The sequence below is a fragment of the Lissotriton helveticus genome, chromosome 11, assembly GCF_964261635.1.
Source record: "Lissotriton helveticus chromosome 11, aLisHel1.1, whole genome shotgun sequence".
In the NCBI taxonomy this organism is placed as follows: domain Eukaryota; kingdom Metazoa; phylum Chordata; class Amphibia; order Caudata; family Salamandridae; genus Lissotriton; species Lissotriton helveticus.
Window position 1 is genome coordinate 1,010,348,202 of NC_136072.1, and position 18,956 is coordinate 1,010,367,157.

The 18,956-nt window shown below is 44.5% G+C and overlaps 1 protein-coding gene across 1 annotated transcript in view; it reads left to right on the forward strand.

The window, feature by feature from the left end:
• SART3 (spliceosome associated factor 3, U4/U6 recycling protein) overlaps positions 1–18,956 on the forward strand; it is a 542,493-nt gene that overhangs the window by 403,993 nt on the left and 119,544 nt on the right. Inside the window, exon 17 of the mRNA XM_078667411.1 lies at positions 18,575–18,727. Coding sequence (XP_078523537.1) covers positions 18,575–18,727 — 153 coding nt within the window. The remainder of the gene's footprint in view (positions 1–18,574; positions 18,728–18,956) is intronic.

The following is an 18,956-nucleotide window of genomic DNA, read 5'->3' on the forward strand; positions in this document are numbered from 1 at the left end:
TCATTCACTTTCTGAATTAACAGAACACCTGTTCTTTCCAGCTAAAGCTCTCCTGCCAGACCGGGCCAGTGGGCCCAAAAATAGCTTGCTCTGATCAAATCTGACTCGCCATAGTGAGTGGGTGAACAAAATTCTCAAAGCCTGCATAAATCATGAAATGAACGAACAAAAAACACAGCCAACATGTGTTTCATGACACCCGTGGCTTTCTCAAGGCAACTGGTCGGAAAACAGCAGTTTAATTACAGTGCTCTTAAAGAGCAGATATCCCTTCATCCACAGACCAAACATTCAGCTTCTACCAATGTGATCACGTGACCCAAAATACGTTCTAAAACAACGATAGTTGTACTAGACTTTGTACACATACTAATTACAGCTTTAATATGTTTGCAAACCCATGATACGGTCTAAAACAATGAAAGCTATACAAGACTTTATATACATTCCAATTACAGCTTCAATGTATTTGTAAACCATTGATAAGGTTGGTAAAGTTACTGGCTGGATATCTTGCGAAAAACTGCGTTTTGTTATGTCATTGATTACTTTGGTAGGAATTGAATGTTTGCTCCGTGGATAAAGGAATACCTCTTTAAAATGTGACTACCCATATGTGGGTATGAAAATAAAGTGTGTATTGGATTTGAATTCAGGAACTCAATAATTACGGAGGACGGTGCAGATAATGGCAGTTACACCTGGTTGTTGTGCAAGGTATCTTTCATGAATAAGAAGAGCCATAGGTCAATCTGTTTATCACTGCAGAGGATGCGCAATGTCAGCACTTTCACACGTTGGGCCCTGTGCCAGGAGGCCTTGCGTTTCTGGATCAGGCTGGACCGCCAAGGAATCTTCCTGGTAGTAAACCACCCAACGGGTTCTCTGAATTCCAGTGCGGACTAACTCAACCCAGGCGTCTCGTGGATCACATATGGCAGTAACACCTGGTGGTTGTGCAAGATATTTGTGCTAGATATCTTCCATGAATAAGGAGAGCTTTGGCTCAATCTGTTTATCACAGCGAGAATGCGCAATGTCAACACTTTCACAGGTTGGAGTTTCCAAGACATCTCTCACTCTGAGACGTGTTTTCCCTAAAGTGGAACTCTGGATCTTACAGTGCAAGGGGGGCCAGTAATAAAAATCACACATAAAGCGGTGATCATATAAATAGGCAATGTAGACAATAGAGTGATCTGTTAAAGGGATAATACAAGGAATGGTTAGACAAAAAAAGTCCATCGACTTCTTGCTTGCTCTTATTAAATTAGTCTTGCAGGTAAGAGTCTTTATACTCTCAACTGTCAACGGCGTATCAACCCCAAAGGCAGCTACAGGGTCATGATTAGGGCAATAATCAATTTTCAGAGCAAAAGTAGATCTCGGGTCATTTATGGAAGGAGATCTGGAAAACTGGAATGTGACGATCCTGAGTTCAGACTGGAGTATGAGTGGGTATAACCAGGGCCTCTGGAATTATACGATTGTGCAACCACAGCGCTTTTCTTCGCATCATTATAGATTTGCCACATCATCCATCATCTGCTGCATATTCTGCAGATTTTAACAACAAAATTGTTTCCAGCTCAAACGGTTCAAAAGTCACTAAAACACTGCAGCACATGTTGCTGCGCTGTGGAAGGCCCTTTGCAAATATTTACTGGCCACATTTGTGTTGCTTATATTGCATATTTGGGTGTTAAACTGGTACTAACTGCGAGGCGGAGGCATCGCAGTTGCGGTAAAATCCTATTACCCATGCGCCTGGAAACCTACTACCATAGCAGGGTGTGAGACCGCACACTTTAATATCACTGTGAATCCCCACTTTTCTTTCTCGGGATTATTAATCTACAGGCCTCCTGGTCCTGAGGGTGCCTTCCGGCTCAGTCTTCCGGAAGCAGTCGCCTCTTTAGTTATGAAAACTGTGAATTTTGCGATTATTGGCGACCTTAATTTGCACATGGAAGCTCCACTCAGCAACTCGGTCCACTGCCTGTTGGCGGATCTTGAAGCATTCCAACTAAGCCAACTGGTACAATCACCGACTCACATAGGTGGACACTTGTTAGATCCTTTTTTGACGAATCTGACCACCAACATCTCAGTCTTCCAACCTAGACCCATGGCCTGGACCGATCATTATCTGATCGAAACTCACATCACCACTCCTACTCCTCCCCATAGAAATAATTCTCCTGACATCCTCAAACGCCCTTGGCGAAACCTAGATCTTGAGCACTTTCATCAGCTCCTGATGAAACATCATCCTCAACCCCCTATAGAAGTTTCCCTTGGCTATGACAATTTCTGCGAGTGGTTAAACCAATCACTGGATACTCTCATACCAGCCATGTGGAGTAAGACCAGATCAAGTCCCTCTAGTCCGTGGTATGACGAATCCCTTAAACAGCTCAAATCTTCCTGCAAAAAAGCGGAACGTGCATGGCGCAAAAAATATGATGCTGACCTTAAGTCGGCTTATAGGGCCTGCACCAGAGTCTACCATCGGGCCATTTGCTCAGCTAGGGCTGCCTTCTACTCTCAGGAGATTAAGAACAGCACCAATCCCACCAAGGTCATATTTAGGGTATGCAATGATCTTACTAGTAAAAAGACCAATACTACTATTCTCGAAGCCTCGTTGGCCCATTGTGAGGATTTGGCCTCGTTCTTCGTGGAAAAGGTAGAAGCCATTTACAGGTCTTTCTCTCAGGCCCCTATTAGGGAGAATATCATTGCTTCTACGGTTTCTAAACCACTGCTTATTATTCCCAGCCCCACTCTGGAGGAGTTTAAAGCCTTAACGACAAAAGTCAAATCTGGCTCCCCGGACGACCCTATGAGACCCACTCAATTCCGGGAACTCGCCCAGTGCTGCTACCCTGCAATGCACAGTCTGATGGATTTGTCCTTTAATACCGGTACGGTTCCCAGGGCATGGAAGCAGGCGACTGTCATCCCTATCCTTAAAAAGCCTGCCCTTGACCCTACCAAATCTGAACACTACCGGCCTATTTCCCTTCTTCCCTGGCTAGCTAAATTAGCAGAATCTCATGCTAATCAGATTTTATCTTCTCATCTGCAGGAATCTAATATTCTGGATAATTCCCAGAATGGGTTCCGTGCGGGCCACAGCACCGAGACTGCGCTCTTGGTCGTGGTGGAACATATTAGGAAGATGTTGGACCAGGGTCAGATGGCGGCACTGATCCTATTGGATCTAAGTGCCGCCTTTGATACGGTTTCCCATCAGATCCTCCTGCACCGTCTCATGGAGGCCGGAGTTGGAGAGTTAGCACTTGAGTGGTTCCGATCCTTTCTTTCGGATCGAACCTTCAAAGTATTCACACCTCCTTTTGTCTCGGCCTCTCGCTCCATTCATCAGGGTGTCCCGCAGGGATCGGCCCTCAGCCCTACCCTTTTTAATCTGTATGTTCAGCCACTGGCAGAGGTAGCCCATAGTTTTGGTCTCACCATGGTGTCATACGCCGATGACACGCAGTTGGCGGTGGCACTTAATGGTGATTCCAATATGGATGCCCCTACCTTTCAGTCAGCCCTTAAAGCTGTGGCAGGCTGGATGGCGAACAACCGACTACAACTTAATGCCTCTAAGACCGAGGTCATTATTTTTGGTAGGGAAGATGGACTCTGGGGAGATCAATGGTGGCCATCTGAATTGGGCCCTGTTCCCACCCCCGTTGCCGAAGTTAGAAATCTCGGGGTGTGGCTTGACGACAAACTCTCTTTCACCTCCCACACTAAATGTGCAGCTGGTACATGTTTTGGTGCCCTGCAATGCCTCCGACCCATCTTCAAGTTTTTTGATGCGGACACCAGACAGATCATAGTCCAAGCACTGGCTCTTACCAGATTGGACTATGCCAGCTCTCTGCTTCTGGGTGTGAATCAGGCAGAACTGGCCCGCCTTCAGAGGGTGCAAAACGCGGCGGCCAGGATGCTTGTTGGCCTCCCGAAGTTTGTCTCTGCCCGTCGTACTATTCGAGACCTACATTGGCTGCCTGTTGGGCAAAGAATTAAGTTTAAAGCTCTGTGCTTAACTTTTAAAATTCTTAAGTCTGCCTCCCCTCCTATCCTATCGCAGACAATCCAACATTATGTCCCTTCCAGAGCCCTTCGATCCTTAGGCTCAAATCTCGCCATTGTGCCCCGCTTTAAAAGAGCTAGAATGGGTGGACGCTCTTTTTTCAGTGATGGTGGCAGCTCTCTGGAATTCTCTACCTGCTACTCTCCGTTCCATCCCAGATCTGCTCCCTTTTAGGAAGGCACTAAAAACCTTCTTATTCTCCTCAGTTTAGCATCACTTGTTCTGGTTTATTTCTGTTGTGTTGTGTTCTACCATCTCTGGAAAGCGCCGGGACGCCTCTTGGCTGCGGCATCTGTGCGCTATATAAGCTAAAATAACATAACATAACATAACATAACTAATGAAGTGCACGCAATGCCCAGACAGTGTTAAGAAGTATAAAAAGTGCAAAATAATGAAGTAATACTATCCAGAAATCTTCTGCATTTCTCCACATAATTTGCCTTTTCTTGCTCCATAATTTACTCAACCCTGCAGCATAATTTGGCCCTCTCCTGACGCATAATTCCAATGGGCCAGAGTATAACTCAGCACCACCAGGTCCAAATTAAACTTGAGGTTTCGATTTCAATAGATCAATGCGGCGGCCACTAAAGTCCAGTTCATGGGAAAAAGAGATTAAATCTGTCAGCTCGTCCCTTTTGGGATCGCGGACATGAAATAATTAATCTCCTGCAGCGAGTTCAAAGAATGAGCATGGGAGAATACCATTTCACTCGGGCCAAAGCTTCTACCACTGCGTTGGCACCAGGAGTTCCTGTCCAAGACATCGGCCAGGCAGCTATGTGGGCGTTCCTCCATACGTTCACAAAGCACTATTGTTTGGACAGCCAAGTCTGCCGAGAGGGACACTTTGCCTGCTCAGTCCTGCATGACTTTCTGGTTTGAATCTATTCATACATACATCCACCTCCTATGGGTACTACTTTGGTATCTATTCAAAAGGTGAGGAATCTGCAACTGGAAGTCTCTATCAGAAGAAGAAGTTATGTACTTTCAGTAACGCTCTCTCTGGTAGAAACTCTATCTAGCCTGCAGATTCCACTCCGACCCTCCCATCCTCCTCAATTTTTGATTGGACTCCATCACACAATATTAAGATCCCAAGTTTATGAAGTTGCACACTTATCTACCAGATTGTCTGGAGGCTCTGACGGTCTTGAAAGTAACTGATGTCTTCACACAGGAATGGAGCCTATATAGGCCCAGCATCAAACTTTTGGAGTGGAACAGTGTCAGTGTGAGCCTCAAGGCGCCACCTTCCAGTATGCAGAGGCACTGCTGAAAAGCTTCCAGATCCTGTCTGACACCTGGGGAATATTCAAAAGGTGATGAATTTGGGCTAGATAGTCTCTACCAGAAAGAGTGTTACAGAAGGTAAGTAACTTGTTCATTGGAACTAATAAATATGGAATTGCATTCTCGATTTTCTAAGGTGCCTCTTGTGGGATTTTTAGAATTGTTCAGGGATAAGTTGACCGTGCACTCAAAATGTTAGGATTCTATAATCTCGTCATCGGCCTTTGACGAAAGAATTTAAACTACAAAAGCTGATATTGCATTTGTAGCCCAATGTACCCTTTGATCGCCCTTTAACCCCTTCTAAGCTCATGACGAGCTCAGCTCGTCATGGGCGTAACCTGCGCTACGCGGATGACGAGCTGACCTTGTCACGTAACGCGGGATTTTTTAAATCTCAGCGCGCAGCGGGAAAACCGCTAGCGCGCATGCGGTTAAAAAGCATATCACACAGATATCGGGTAGGGTAGGAATTAAATAAAACTACCTCAGTACAGCCTTTCATTCAAGGTCCTTTGTTCATACTACTCTGCCCACCCTAATACAATGAAAGAGTACACAGAGAAAAGCTACTGGAGATTTCTGGATGCTACCAAAAAAGGCCACTAAAGATCAACCAACTGTACAAGGTGGGGTTTTATCTGAGGTACTTTCTAATCCTCAAAAGAGAAAACAAGAAATTGAGACCCACATTTGACCGTTGAGCTCTTAACATGTATGTGAAAAAGGATTAAAATCAGGTGATCATGTACATGGTACCTATCTTAATGTTGTTCGCTGAAAAAGAAGATGGCACCCAGGAATATTCAAGATTCATATTTCCTGATTGATTTTGCCAGTAAATGGGGTCTATCTGCATTTCATGGTCTGAAAGCCGCGATTTCAGTTAAAATTCTTGCATTTTGGCCTCACATTAGCACCGTGAGTAGTTGCAAAGTTATTGGTGATCAAGCTCTTCCTTTGTCTTCGCAGTTGAGTGCAGGTAGTTCCTTACCTAGATGACTGGCTCCTGAATGAGGATGTTTTCTGTTGCGCAAGTTGTGATTTTTAGTGAAGTTCAGTTTATTGAAACAGTGAGTGGCACATAAAAACAGCTCTGCTCAGGAACAAAGTAAAACATTCTATTTGTTTCTTCAATAGTTTGCGTCTGGCAAACCAATTTTCACAGGTTGCTTTATCTCATGGTGTCCTGTCTTCTGTTGGTACTGCAGGAAAAATTGTGAGTTAACTTGCCACTCTAGTCCCTGTGCACTTCATGTCTTGGTCAGCGTACAAGTCTCTTGATGGTGACATGGAATTTTGCCAAGATATGATTAGATGGAGAAGACAAGGAGAATTAGTGGAGAGGGACACCAGGATTCATTAGCAAGAGTGGTTAAAGTAATGATAGAGGCATCCGTGGTGGGATGGAGAGCAATTTTTGAGGATTTTAATGTCATTCATATTTAGTAATGAAGAGGCTTCTCCATATCAGTATATAGTAGCTCAGAGTGATTTGATTGGCTCTGATAACTTTCCTTCCTAATAAGGCAGTTATGGTTTGGTGTTGATGGAAAACACAACTGTCATGGACTGTGTAAAAAGGTATTGGGAAGTGAGCTTCTAGAAGTTGTTTTGGGAAGAATCATGCTTAACCACTTGACATTCTCAACCAGCATCTGTATTAATGCTTCTCGTTTGACAGAGTGCATAAGTGTTCATGTGGATTCTCACAGCAGGCTTTAGAAGTTGGAAGTTTTGTGCAATGATTTTGGTATCTAAAATTGACCAATAGAGTTTGGCACTGCTCTCCTCATTTAGGTTAGATCAGGGAGGATACTGATGTTGCCATCTCTTCTTTTGGAGTAGAAGAACACTCTGTTGCACTTGGATGTTAGTTAGCTACTATTGCATATTTAGCACCCAAAAGTCCTGACTCTTTTGTAAATTTTCTGATGGTGTGATTGTCTAATGGGGTGATTGTCTTCATTGTTGTGCTGAATGGAAGAGATATCTGATTAAGTGACATGTTTGAGGTTCAGCAGATGGTTCAGACGGGACACTTCAAATGTCTTTTACTGAAGTTGTGAATCAGTCTTTACGAGTTTTCTGATTTTTTTGGGGCAAGAGAAGAGCCTGCAGATGCGAGCTTATATGCCAGTGCTTTCCATATAAGGAAATCTGATGCACCCTCTTTCAATGTTTTCTGAATTGTTGAACTGGCTGGTAAATAGCTTCCCTACTTCATTGTATATTATCACTCTGTGGGACCTCACCTTGGTTTGTGCCCAATTTATGCCACCTCCATTTGAGCCTCTGTGCAGGTGTGATGTGAAGTATCGTACCTTTAAGTCTGTTCTGATGTGAATCAAAAAAGTAGTAATGTGATTACAGGGCACAATTGCAAATAGACTATTGAGATTGTGGGGTATTAAGGGTCCCTAGACAACTGTACCAGCAATATGGCCTAGGTTACCTTGTAAATGTAACTCCTTTGTAGCGCCTCCTAAAGCTTGCGCTCTGTGAGCTTGGAACGGCGTCAAGCTACTGTTTACAGATGGGAAACAATTTACCGCATTAATGCCATATATTGATCATCCCATGCATACTACCAATAAAAATATTGGGGGGAAAGTACAATGGGATCTTTGTAAAATAAGTGTGTATAGCACAATAAAAATATGTAATAGCAAAAAAAGTCTATTCTGATGATAATTATGTCAGTAAGGAGTTGTGAGCTTTGCCACTGAATTTACCCTAATATAATTTTATTTGACTTAATGCATACAATTGCAGCTTTTTCTTTGACATAGTACTTGAATTTTTCTTCTGATAAGTACAGGATGAACAGCTTTCTGTCACTTAACAAAGTGTTTCCAGTTTTCAGCTGGGTAGTGATATAGACCAGGAAGTGATTGATGGCAGCCAGTATTATTTAAATGTATGGAATAAATGCACATCCTTATCTTGGAATCCTTCCCAGGCGCCAGACTGAATCTGGAAACCTTTCTTCAGCAGCGCTCCTGTGTGCGGCTAGGTGGCTCCATGCGGCTCTGTGTTGGCTCCATAGCATCATGGAAGTAAAGGAATAGAGCATAATATAAGCAGCAACCCCTACCCGCATATATCAGTTCTTTTCTTTCTGTGCCTTCGAGTGTGAATTCCAAGATGCCTGAAAATGTCTCCACCAAAAAAAGACATTATTCAAGCCATACCTTGACTGAGTTAAACAAACGTTGGTGATGGACCTGCAGATGGTGTGTCTCTGATGTCTGGACTCAGGCCATGATCAGAGCCATGCAAAAATGCACCTAAAGACCCGGGACCGGGAGATGAAGCTGTATGTCGCCGTCCAAAAGTAATAATCATGGCCTTTTCCCAAGTCCTGCTCCAAGTCTCGGACTTTGTCCCACTCCTGAGTCTATTTTTGAAGTGGTCCACTTCATGCTCTGAGTCATCCGGTAAGTAAAAATCGAAGTCCAGGCGTAAACCTAAAAATGCGAAATGGGACTCGTCCCCACATCATGGCACTCTGAACAGAAAGAAGGTTTGATGGCGTAATGATGTGAGTCCCTCAACTTGGAGTTTTATGGTTGCAAAGCCGATTCCTCAACTTATCCTGATGCACCCCTAATTTCCCAGGTCATCTGTAGTACCACCCACAGCTGATTGAAGCTTTTAAGGAAGCTGTGCTGTGACCTGTAGTGTGCTTCTGATTCTCTCTGGCACACTTTCAGGCCCCATTGAACCATAGGGGACCACAGTCCATTACCATCACCGGAGCAATCCTCAGTTCTGTCTGACCCCTTGGGACCCACTTCGGATACTAGTAAAGGCTAGCATTGCGGCTTCAAGACCTACGCTGGTCCCTTCAATGTTTGTGCCAGAAGATGGCACAGTACTGATAACAAATATTGAAAATATTGCGCTTGCAGCAAATTCCTCTGAGGAACTATTCTCTACTGTCGGAAAACTCACTTCTATCGCTGCCCCCCTGCCAAAAGAATGCAATCAGTCCTTTTGCAATTCTGTAGCCTCTGTCTTTTGTCTTAAGATTGAGGATGTTTTTAATACCTTCTCTTCTATTTCCTCTGGTGGACACATCTCGTACAACGGTCACCTAATTAGGCCTTGAATTCAACTCCTTTCATCCACCTTCTCCAAGTGAAGTCACCAAGCTGATTAAGGCTGCTAGTTCAGGGTCACCAGACGATCCTTGTCACCTTTTAGTGGCTGGCTTAGTTGCTGAAACCATTGCCACTATGCAGTCTGAGATCTTTCAACTTGCGTGTCACATGCTCTTTTCCATCGGCCTGGAAGAAGGCAATTGTGCTGCCTCTCATTAAAAAGCCCTCTTTAGACCCAGATGATCCAAATAGCTATTGGCCTATTTCTTGCCTCCTACTGCCAGCCAATATTCTGGAAAAGATGTTGAATACTTGGCTGGGTACCTACATCAATGCAAACAATCTTTTAGACTCTACTCAGTTTGATTTTCACGCTGATCACAGCACTGAGACTGCGCTCATTAAGGCTACTGAGGAGATCAGGGCCACCCTTGACCAGGGCGGCTGAGCTGCATTGATCCAGCTCGACCTATCAGCAGCCTTTGATACAGTGAATCATGGACTGCTGATGCAGAGGCTGAGTGGGATCGGTGTGACCTGCTCAGCGTGGAACCTATTGAACTTGTTCCTTTCAGGACAAGTTCAATCAGTCAGAATCGGTGCGTTTTCTTCTACATCTTTTTAACTCCCGTGTGGCGTTCCGAAAGGATCCTCTATTAGTCCTCTCCTAGTCAATATTTGTCACTCCTCTTGCTGCACTCATTCGATCATTCGGCTTTGCATTGACCACATATGCAGACGACACACAAATTGTTGTGTCCCTATCAGCAGTGGATACGGGAGTGGCGCAGCATTTGTACAACTGCATTAGAGCAGTTGAACAATGGATGGCAAGTAATTGCCTCAAATTGAGTTAATCTAAGACCAAGTTATTGTTGTTCAGCTCTCAGCCATCCTTTGGACTTCCAAATGGTGGCCTTTTAAGCTGGACTCTCTTCCTACTCTGGTTAACTGTGTTAAGAACCTTGGGGTTCTGGTCAATAATAAACTCTCCTGCATCGATCCCCAGGTTCAGATATGCCTGCTGGGGAGGTAGAGGTTTTGTTCTTGGAGCAGCCAAGGCATGGAATTATCTCCCTTATATATCAAGTCTCTTCCCAATCTTTTGGCATTTAGAAAGGCCTTAAAGACTTGGCTCTTCTCTACTGGATAACCATAATCCGCATTCTGTTTTTTCACCTAGCTACTGCCATAATGCCAAGACAAGTTTACAAAAGTGCAACTGGTTGTCGTGCTTTCTGACTCTGACCTAGTGCCTCTAACAGGTTGTACATGCCAGCAGAGGCTCCATTATTTTTTGGCTCAGATTCGGAACAAGAGACACCCCAGGTCCAGAGAACATTTTACTGACCTTTGGTAATGCTCTTTCTGGAGAATGCTCTAATTAACCACAGATTACACCCTCCCACCTCTCCGTTCTCTGCAGTTTTTAACATCTACAACGGTCCCAAGTTAGAATTCAGCACACTGGAACCAGCATTTCTTCAGGCTCCAGGTCTGATGGTACAGAAAGAGAAAAACAAGAACCTGACGTCAGCTCCCGCTTATATGCAGCTCCACCTCATCACTTGAGGTGCTGTAAGGCGGCAGTGCAGAGCCACATAATGTCATCTAGCGGTCTGCTGGAAAGCTGCTACAGATAGCCTCTGGGTCCAGTCTGCAACTTTGAAAGTATTCGAACTGTGGTTAGGTGGATTATCCCTCAGAAAGAGCGTTACCAAAGATAAATAACTTTCTCTGCCTTATGCAGAGCCACCACTGCTGTGTTCTTAAGAGTAGAGTTTACAGGAAAATTGCTATGCCGACACTGGTTCTTCTCATTGCACACTTTCAAAACATTATACCCTAGACTCCGATGTCGGTGGAGAAGCTTTATTTTAAGATCTGTGATCCAGCTTAATTTTGGGCAGCGTTTCCTCATCTCCGCTATTTTAGGATCCTTTGTCTAGATCGTTTGTCTAAATTGATCAGTATACCTGGGAAAGTATTCGGAGACGAAGAATCTACCGAAGAATTGTATCTTTTGAAAGTAAAGTGTATGTACCGTTTGGAAGGATTGGTGACGATGGATCCTCCATTCTCGCTCCACATTCCTAATCACCAGCTCAGGTTTGCTCATTGTTTTTGGATGTTGTGACACCTGTAGAGCTGCAAGTCTTAGAATCTAAATAGCAACACACTCGCAATCACACTTTAAAATCTGTGGAGAGAACACAGTATTCAACAGAAACAATGTACTTAATATTTCCTTTCATGAGTTTTGTTCTTGAAAAGTGTCCTCCCCACCATTTGCACCAGTACGTTGAGATTTGACTGCAATATTGAATCACACTTGCCGCTCGCTGCCTTTCTGGGATTACCCTTGCCGAACTTTGATTTTAAATACTTTTTAGACTGTTGGTTCCTGCATCCTGATCCACGAGGACCTTGGGACACACGCGGACGCTGCCGGGGCCGGGACTGCGAGACCCAGGGTGCCTAGCGCTTTAACACCTCAGCGCACCTGGTGTCTCTTCCCGCCCCCAGCTCTCCGCTCTCCAGCGGCTACTTAAGGCTCGCGGCCCCGCTTCGCGGGCGCCGCTCGCTGCCTTTCTGGGATTACCCTTGCCGAACTTTGATTTTAAATACTTTTTAGACTGTTGGTTCCTGCATCCTGATCCACGAGGACCTTGGGACACAGGCGGACGCTGCCGGGGCCGGGACTGCGAGACCCAGGGTGCCTAGCGCTTTAACACCTCAGCGCACCTGGTGTCTCTTCCCGCCCCCAGCTCCCCGCTCTCCAGCGGCTACTTAAGGCTCGCGGCCCCCGCTTCGCGGGCGCCGCTCGCTGCCTTTCTGGGATTACCCTTGCCGAACTTTGATTTTAAATACTTTTTAGACTGTTGGTTCCTGCATCCTGATCCACGAGGACCTTGGGACACACGCGGACGCTGCCGGGGCCGGGACTGCGAGACCCAGGGTGCCTAGCGCTTTAACACCTCAGCGCACCTGGTGTCTCTTCCCGCCCCCAGCTCTCCGCTCTCCAGTGGCTACTTAAGGCTCGCGGCCCCCGCTTCGCGGGAGCCGCTCGCTGCCTTTCTGGGATTACCCTTGCGGAACTTTGATTTTAAATACTTTTTAGACTGTTGGTTCCTGCATCCTGATCCACGAGGACCTTGGGACACACGCGGACGCTGCCGGTGCCGGGACTGCGAGACCCAGGGTGCCTAGCGCTTTAACACCTCAGCGCACCTGGTGTCTCTTCCCGCCCCCAATTCTCCTATTTCAACGCATTGGGGATCGCGCACGCGGGACGCGCGCGGGACATAGCCCGGGGCTAAGCCCGGGCAAAGGGCGGGCCCTCTGAGGCCCTCCGAGGACCGAAAAGGACTGGACTGGCTCGCACCCTTTTACAGGTGTACCTCCTATACTTTAGCTGTTGCCTTTTTCGTGCTCTAATTATTTCCAGGATGTTAATATTTTTCAAGGTGATTTTATGAAATGTATTAACTTTGCTTGTTAGCTTTTAGTATTACTGGGTTGTTATTTACGTGCATACTCAGAGCTTCCCCTCCAAGTTGATTACGGGTCAATTACCATGTCATCTCGTAAAACCCGTAGCCAGGCGACGGTTGGAGCAAAGATTAAATCTAAAAAACTCATTAGCACCCTGGATAATTTTATTTTACGTACCAATACCTTAATTGATGAGGGTATCGTTCTTATGGAACGGAGGGTGTCGCAAGATTTAATACGTGCCAAAAGATCGTCCCTGGGTGATATAGCAATGGCATGTACCCCGATTAGAAACCAGAGTAACTCTGATTCATCCCAGTTAAGTGTGGCCGTAGTGTCCCTGACACCTACTATGCCCGAGTCCACATGTACAGACACACCCCTTGTAGTTACACAGTTGTTACCTTTAATTGCGCCACCCCCTTCAAATAATATAGCTGTTACTTCTGCTATTATACATACAGCTAACTTACAATCTGAAGGGTGTCTTGTGGAAGGTACAACTTCTCCTCCTAATGTAATTTCCCCTGGGACGCTCGATGCTATCCCAACTATTTTAATTATTCCAACTAACCAGAACATGCTGCCTAGCCTGGGGGATTTAGCTTGTGCGGTCAATGGTGCGGAGGAGGGGGTGGTCAGTGTGGGAGTACCGCAAGGGACTGTTAGGGCCCAGCGAGATTCACATCCCCTACCCTTAGGTATACCAGATGTATCAGCCTCAGACACAAGTTTGGTTAGCATTCTTGATAATAGTAGTCCTAGTGATTGTCTGGACGATGTCGAGGATGAGAATGAACCCTTTTTTGATTCTCTGGCGTCTCGCATTAAGTCCCTGCTCCTGCCCTTGGAGATTAGGCTCCAGGGTATAGAGCAGCACCTTAAAACCTTATCCAGGGATCTGGATTCTAAGGGGAAAATCTCTACTCAGGAGATACCTAACAACCAAGGTCCAATTAGTAATTCCTTGCCAACACCCAAGAACCATACATTAGCACCGAACCCATCCTCCAAGAGTTGCCCAATTGTATCATTAGTATCAAAGGTTAGTAAAGCAGTCTCTAAGACCGCTTCTACTGCTGTTGCTAAGCCGTTGGAAACAGTGGGATCAACGGCTCCTATCACTGCCCCAACCACTGTTCCACCACCCTCCCAGTCGAAACCATTAATGGCTCGGCGGAATATTAGTTTACCACCGGATGCCAGCCCTTTTGTGATAGTATTAACGGGTGTCCCTGAGCTTGCACCAACCACCTCTGAACCTTTTTGGGCTCTTAAAAATAAAGTTTGTTATTGGCTGGATAGGAATTTTCCCCCTCCTCCCAATATTAACAAAAAATTGCTTATGGTAGAAAGAGCGCCCTGGGTAGGTGATAAAAAGAAACATCTGCAAGGAGACTGTGTTGTGATTACATTTGAAGACCCACGCTTGGTAGAGTATATTTGCTCAGGGTCTCGGTGTAGGAATGACACAGCAATTACTGTTAAACCCCTGTCTTATTTCTACACGCCCATAGGGAAATTTGATAATAGATGGAGCTGGTTGAGGGCTCCCACCCATTACAGTGGTAGGAAGAGACCTGACAATTATGGAGGGCAAAGTCCCTATAACTGGGGAGAGGACACAAATGGTGGCTGGCAGGAAGTACGAAGAGGAGCTGGTAGACCTTTAAATGGTGGCAATTGGTTAAAAGAAGGTTGGTTGGGACCCCAGCTTGATTACCCTATACCCTGTTATAACCGTTTCAATGGTCTGGAGGGAGTCGATTGACTCCTTATCCAACCCCTTGAGCGATCACAGTGTTGGGAGGTAAAAACCCCATTTGGGGATCAAGTAAATACAATTGTGGAGGGAGTAGCCACTACAGGCTCTTCCAGTAAAGGTAGTGATGGTACTGAACCCAATGTTATAGTTGAAAACTCTCTGTTAGATGTAGTTAATTTCAGATCACATCACGAAGGATTACGAGTACAGGCATCTGGTGACTCAGTTAGAACTACGGAAACTATGGTACCCTCCACCTCTATTAATATATTATCTTGGAACATAGCGGGATTAAAGAAGAACTTGGATAATCCTGAGTGGAATGATTTTATTATTACCTTCGACATATGTATGTTGCAAGAAACCTGGTGCATATCCCCGCAATATAAGAATGGTTATTCATCTTTGTATGTACCAGCAGTTTCGATGGGGAAAGGGCGCCCCTCAGGTGGTTTACACAGTTGGGTAAAAGTGTCTTTAAATTGCACGGTTATTTCCCACAACTATGTTTCAAATGACATTTTGCATATTACCCTCAAGAATCAAGTAGGGGGCTATAGTTATGAAATTTTCTGCATCTATGCTAGAGGCCTACAGGGTGGGCTTGCGTCCCCGATATTAGATTTATTAGATGTGAGGCTATCGAACCAACCACCCCGATCGAAAATCCTGGTTGGGGGGGATTTTAATTGTACTTTCGAACCACTATATGACGAAGAGGCATTGGGGCCTAATATTGAGGATGGTAGACAGATTATACCACCTCTAATGCTTACTCCCCTTAAGAAATGGTCATCAAGAGCTATCCAATTGAATGCCCTGGTACTAGATCACAACTTATGGGCTCTTAATGGCCGGACAAAGTCAGACCGTGAGGGCGCTATGACCTTCAACAGGCTGGGTTGCCCCTCCCGTATCGATTACATCCTTCTTGATACACAATCATGGCCTGACGTTATTGATATGGAGGTCAGACAGTCTTCCGATAGTGATCATAACCCTCTATGTATGGAACTTCATTGGGTAAGAAGGTGTGATACTAGTGGGAAAATAGAGTTGATCACTAAAGAGGTTATCCCTTCAAATGACAATCGGAAGCTAAAATGGAATATGGTTAAATGTGATGAGGAGAAGCTCTAAAATATTAAAGAGCTGGTTTTAGAAGGAATAAGCGGTTTGACTGCTCTAGCCCCAGCACTGGCTAATTTAGCAGAACCTAGCCTGTTGGACTCCTATAATGAACTAATTCTTAAAATAGGAGCTCATTTCCGCAAGAACCCCAGGGCGAAATCTTGTCGGACCAGCATCCATTCTAAGAGCAAGCCTTGGTATACATCACATTGTAGATCTAAAAGGAAAGCAATTACCATAGCAATTAAAAGTAAGGATCCTGTGACCGTACGGCTGGCCAGGTTGGAATATTCAAATAGTATAAAAACAGCAAAGAGAGACTGGGAGGAAGAACACTGGCAGCAGCTAAAGGTAGCAGCTTGTGGTAAAAACTGTTATTTTTTGGAAACTAATAAATGTTTTGGATAGAAGGGGTGCAGGGCCCATTTTAAACCATATAATGGAACAGGAGTGGTATTCCCATTTTTTAAAATTATATTGTCAGGACAGCTTGGAATGTTCTCCATTATCATCTCTTAAAGACGCTCAAAGTACGTCCTATGGAAATTCAATTGCTAGGGCAGATCTATTCTCCCAGCGTGAAGTTCAAGACGCTATTCTCAAATTGCTGCCGGGGAAGGCCCCCGGTCCGGATGGCCTCCCGGGGGATTTGTTAAAACACGACTCTGAAACCTGGGCTGAGTACATAGCATGTCTGTTGAACCTGATACAATATGGTTACCCTGTTCCAGATTCCTGGAAGGGTGCTGAGGTTATAACCATATAAAAAAGGGCGTAAGAGATGATCCTGCCAACTACAGACCGATAAGTCTGATAGATTCCATCCAAAAGGTAGTTGGCAGGGTCATCATAAATCGTACAGAAGCATGGCTCGTGGATAAAGGTATCCTGACCCACTTTCAGGCCGGGTTTAGATGTAATGTGGGTGCAATAGATCAGGTTTTTCGTTTTTGTGCTGTCTGCTGGAAGTCAGTGTTAATAGCCAAGGGCAGTTTATATCTGGCTTTCATAGATTTAAAGACAGCATTCGATGTTATCCCACGGGCCAAGCTCTGGTTAGTCCTATCTGATATGGGATTTCCCAGCTATCTATTGCAACTCATTATTAAACTCCATGAGGGAAATTATGCCAGGATTCGCTGGGGAACCCAGGGTCAATTGACTGAGAAGATACCGGTTAATAGGGGTGTGAGACAGGGATGTGTGATGGCTCCAACTCTATTCTCCCTCTTTATAAATGGGGTGGTGGACCATTTGAGGGAGGACCCAGCAGATGCCCCTGTCCTTGCAGGAGAGAAAACACCTACCCTCCTCTTTGCCGACGATACTCTTCTCATGTCAAAATCCCCTATGGGGTTGCAAAAATTGCTTGATCGTTTTTGCACCTTTTGTAAAGATAGGGGATTGACAATAAACACCACTAAAACAAAGTTGATGGTGCTGACCGGCAAAAAGAAATACAGGAAGGTTAACCTACTGTTGAATGGCACTCCACTTGAGGTGGTGGATGAATTTGATTACCTTGGAGTAAGACTTAGTAATGATTTGAGATGGTCTTCCCATATTGCTAAAATGGTTTTAAACCTCAAAAGGGTATCAGGAGTAATACTTAAGAACCAGCGGCTATCTACTAGTAGACCCATAGCTCCTACTTTGGCGGTTTATGAAGGGAAAGCGTCGGCAGCGGCAGTTTATGGCTCAGAATTGTGGGGTGCGGAAAACATTAAAGCACTGGTAGTGGCTGAAAATAAATTCATTAGAAATATAGTTTCACTGCCTGTCTCAACCCCCCTGAAACCATTATTTTTAGATTTGGGTAAAAGATCAATTTCTGACCTGATCCAAATTTGCCCCTTGTTATTTTGGGTCCGGCTTAGAAGGACCCCTGAACTTTTTTATTATGCTAGGGTTCTGGATGAACTGATTACTTTGAATGTAGCTAATAAAATTAAATGGCTCAACAATCTAAAGAGACTGGTGACATCTATAGGTCTGGAGGACAGCTGGATATCTCAAACGCCACCACCAAAACTAGTTGTTAAAAAACTTTATTGGGATTGGATTGTGGCTAAAGAACTTAGGAGTCCAAATTGGGGCCCTCTTACTAATTCCTTCCTTGACCACAAGCCGCTCAGGAAATTAGAGCCATTCATGGACTTTATCCAGGCACCCCGCGACAGATCGCTATTTTTGAAATTTAGATATGGTACATTACCCCTCAATTCATTTAAGGAAGGATGGAAGGGACGTAGAGGAACTGATTTAAAATGCCCTAGTTGTCCCTGCCCGAAAGAATCGTTGGGCCACTTCCTGTTTGCCTGTGCTGCTTATAAACAATCAAGAGCAAAATGGCTAAAACCCATTTGTAGGGACCTTGGGGTGAGAGACCATAGAATAGCTATGAGAGTCATTTCAACTAATGCCTCTTCTATGTATATTGTTTGTGGGGTGGCCAAATATGTGGCAAATGCATGGTTTATCAGGTCAAAATTCTTACCCGATGATTGATATTTCTTTTGTATAGTAGGATAGTCCTTTTGTTTTATCATCATTGAAATGCCAAGTTGTAATGTATTTCATATGTTGAATTTTTGTACTTTTATGAAATATTTTTTCGAATAAAGTATTACAGCAGAATCACACTTATTTTCTATTCCCTCTTAGGTTTTTAAGTATAGCACTGCTCTTGAAAAACATAAATTGTTTGTCTCTGGTTTACCATACTCCTGTACAAAGGAAGAAGTGGAAGAACTTTTTAAACCCCATGGATGTGTGAAGGACATAAGGCTGGTAACTAACCGCGCCGGAAAACCTAAGGTATGCATAATATAATTCTTGTGAATGAATGCTTCATGTTAGTTGTGACAATTTATAAAACTAAAAACGTGCCCCTTTCCTTCTGGTGCTGTTAATATACCTATGCATTTACCGAAGTCAAAAGTAGGTCTTGTAATTTTTGCACAGGGGTTCTAGAAAACACAATGCAGTATTATAAGTATATCTTGTGAGTATACTTGCAATATGTGTAAAGTCGTATTCATGCAGA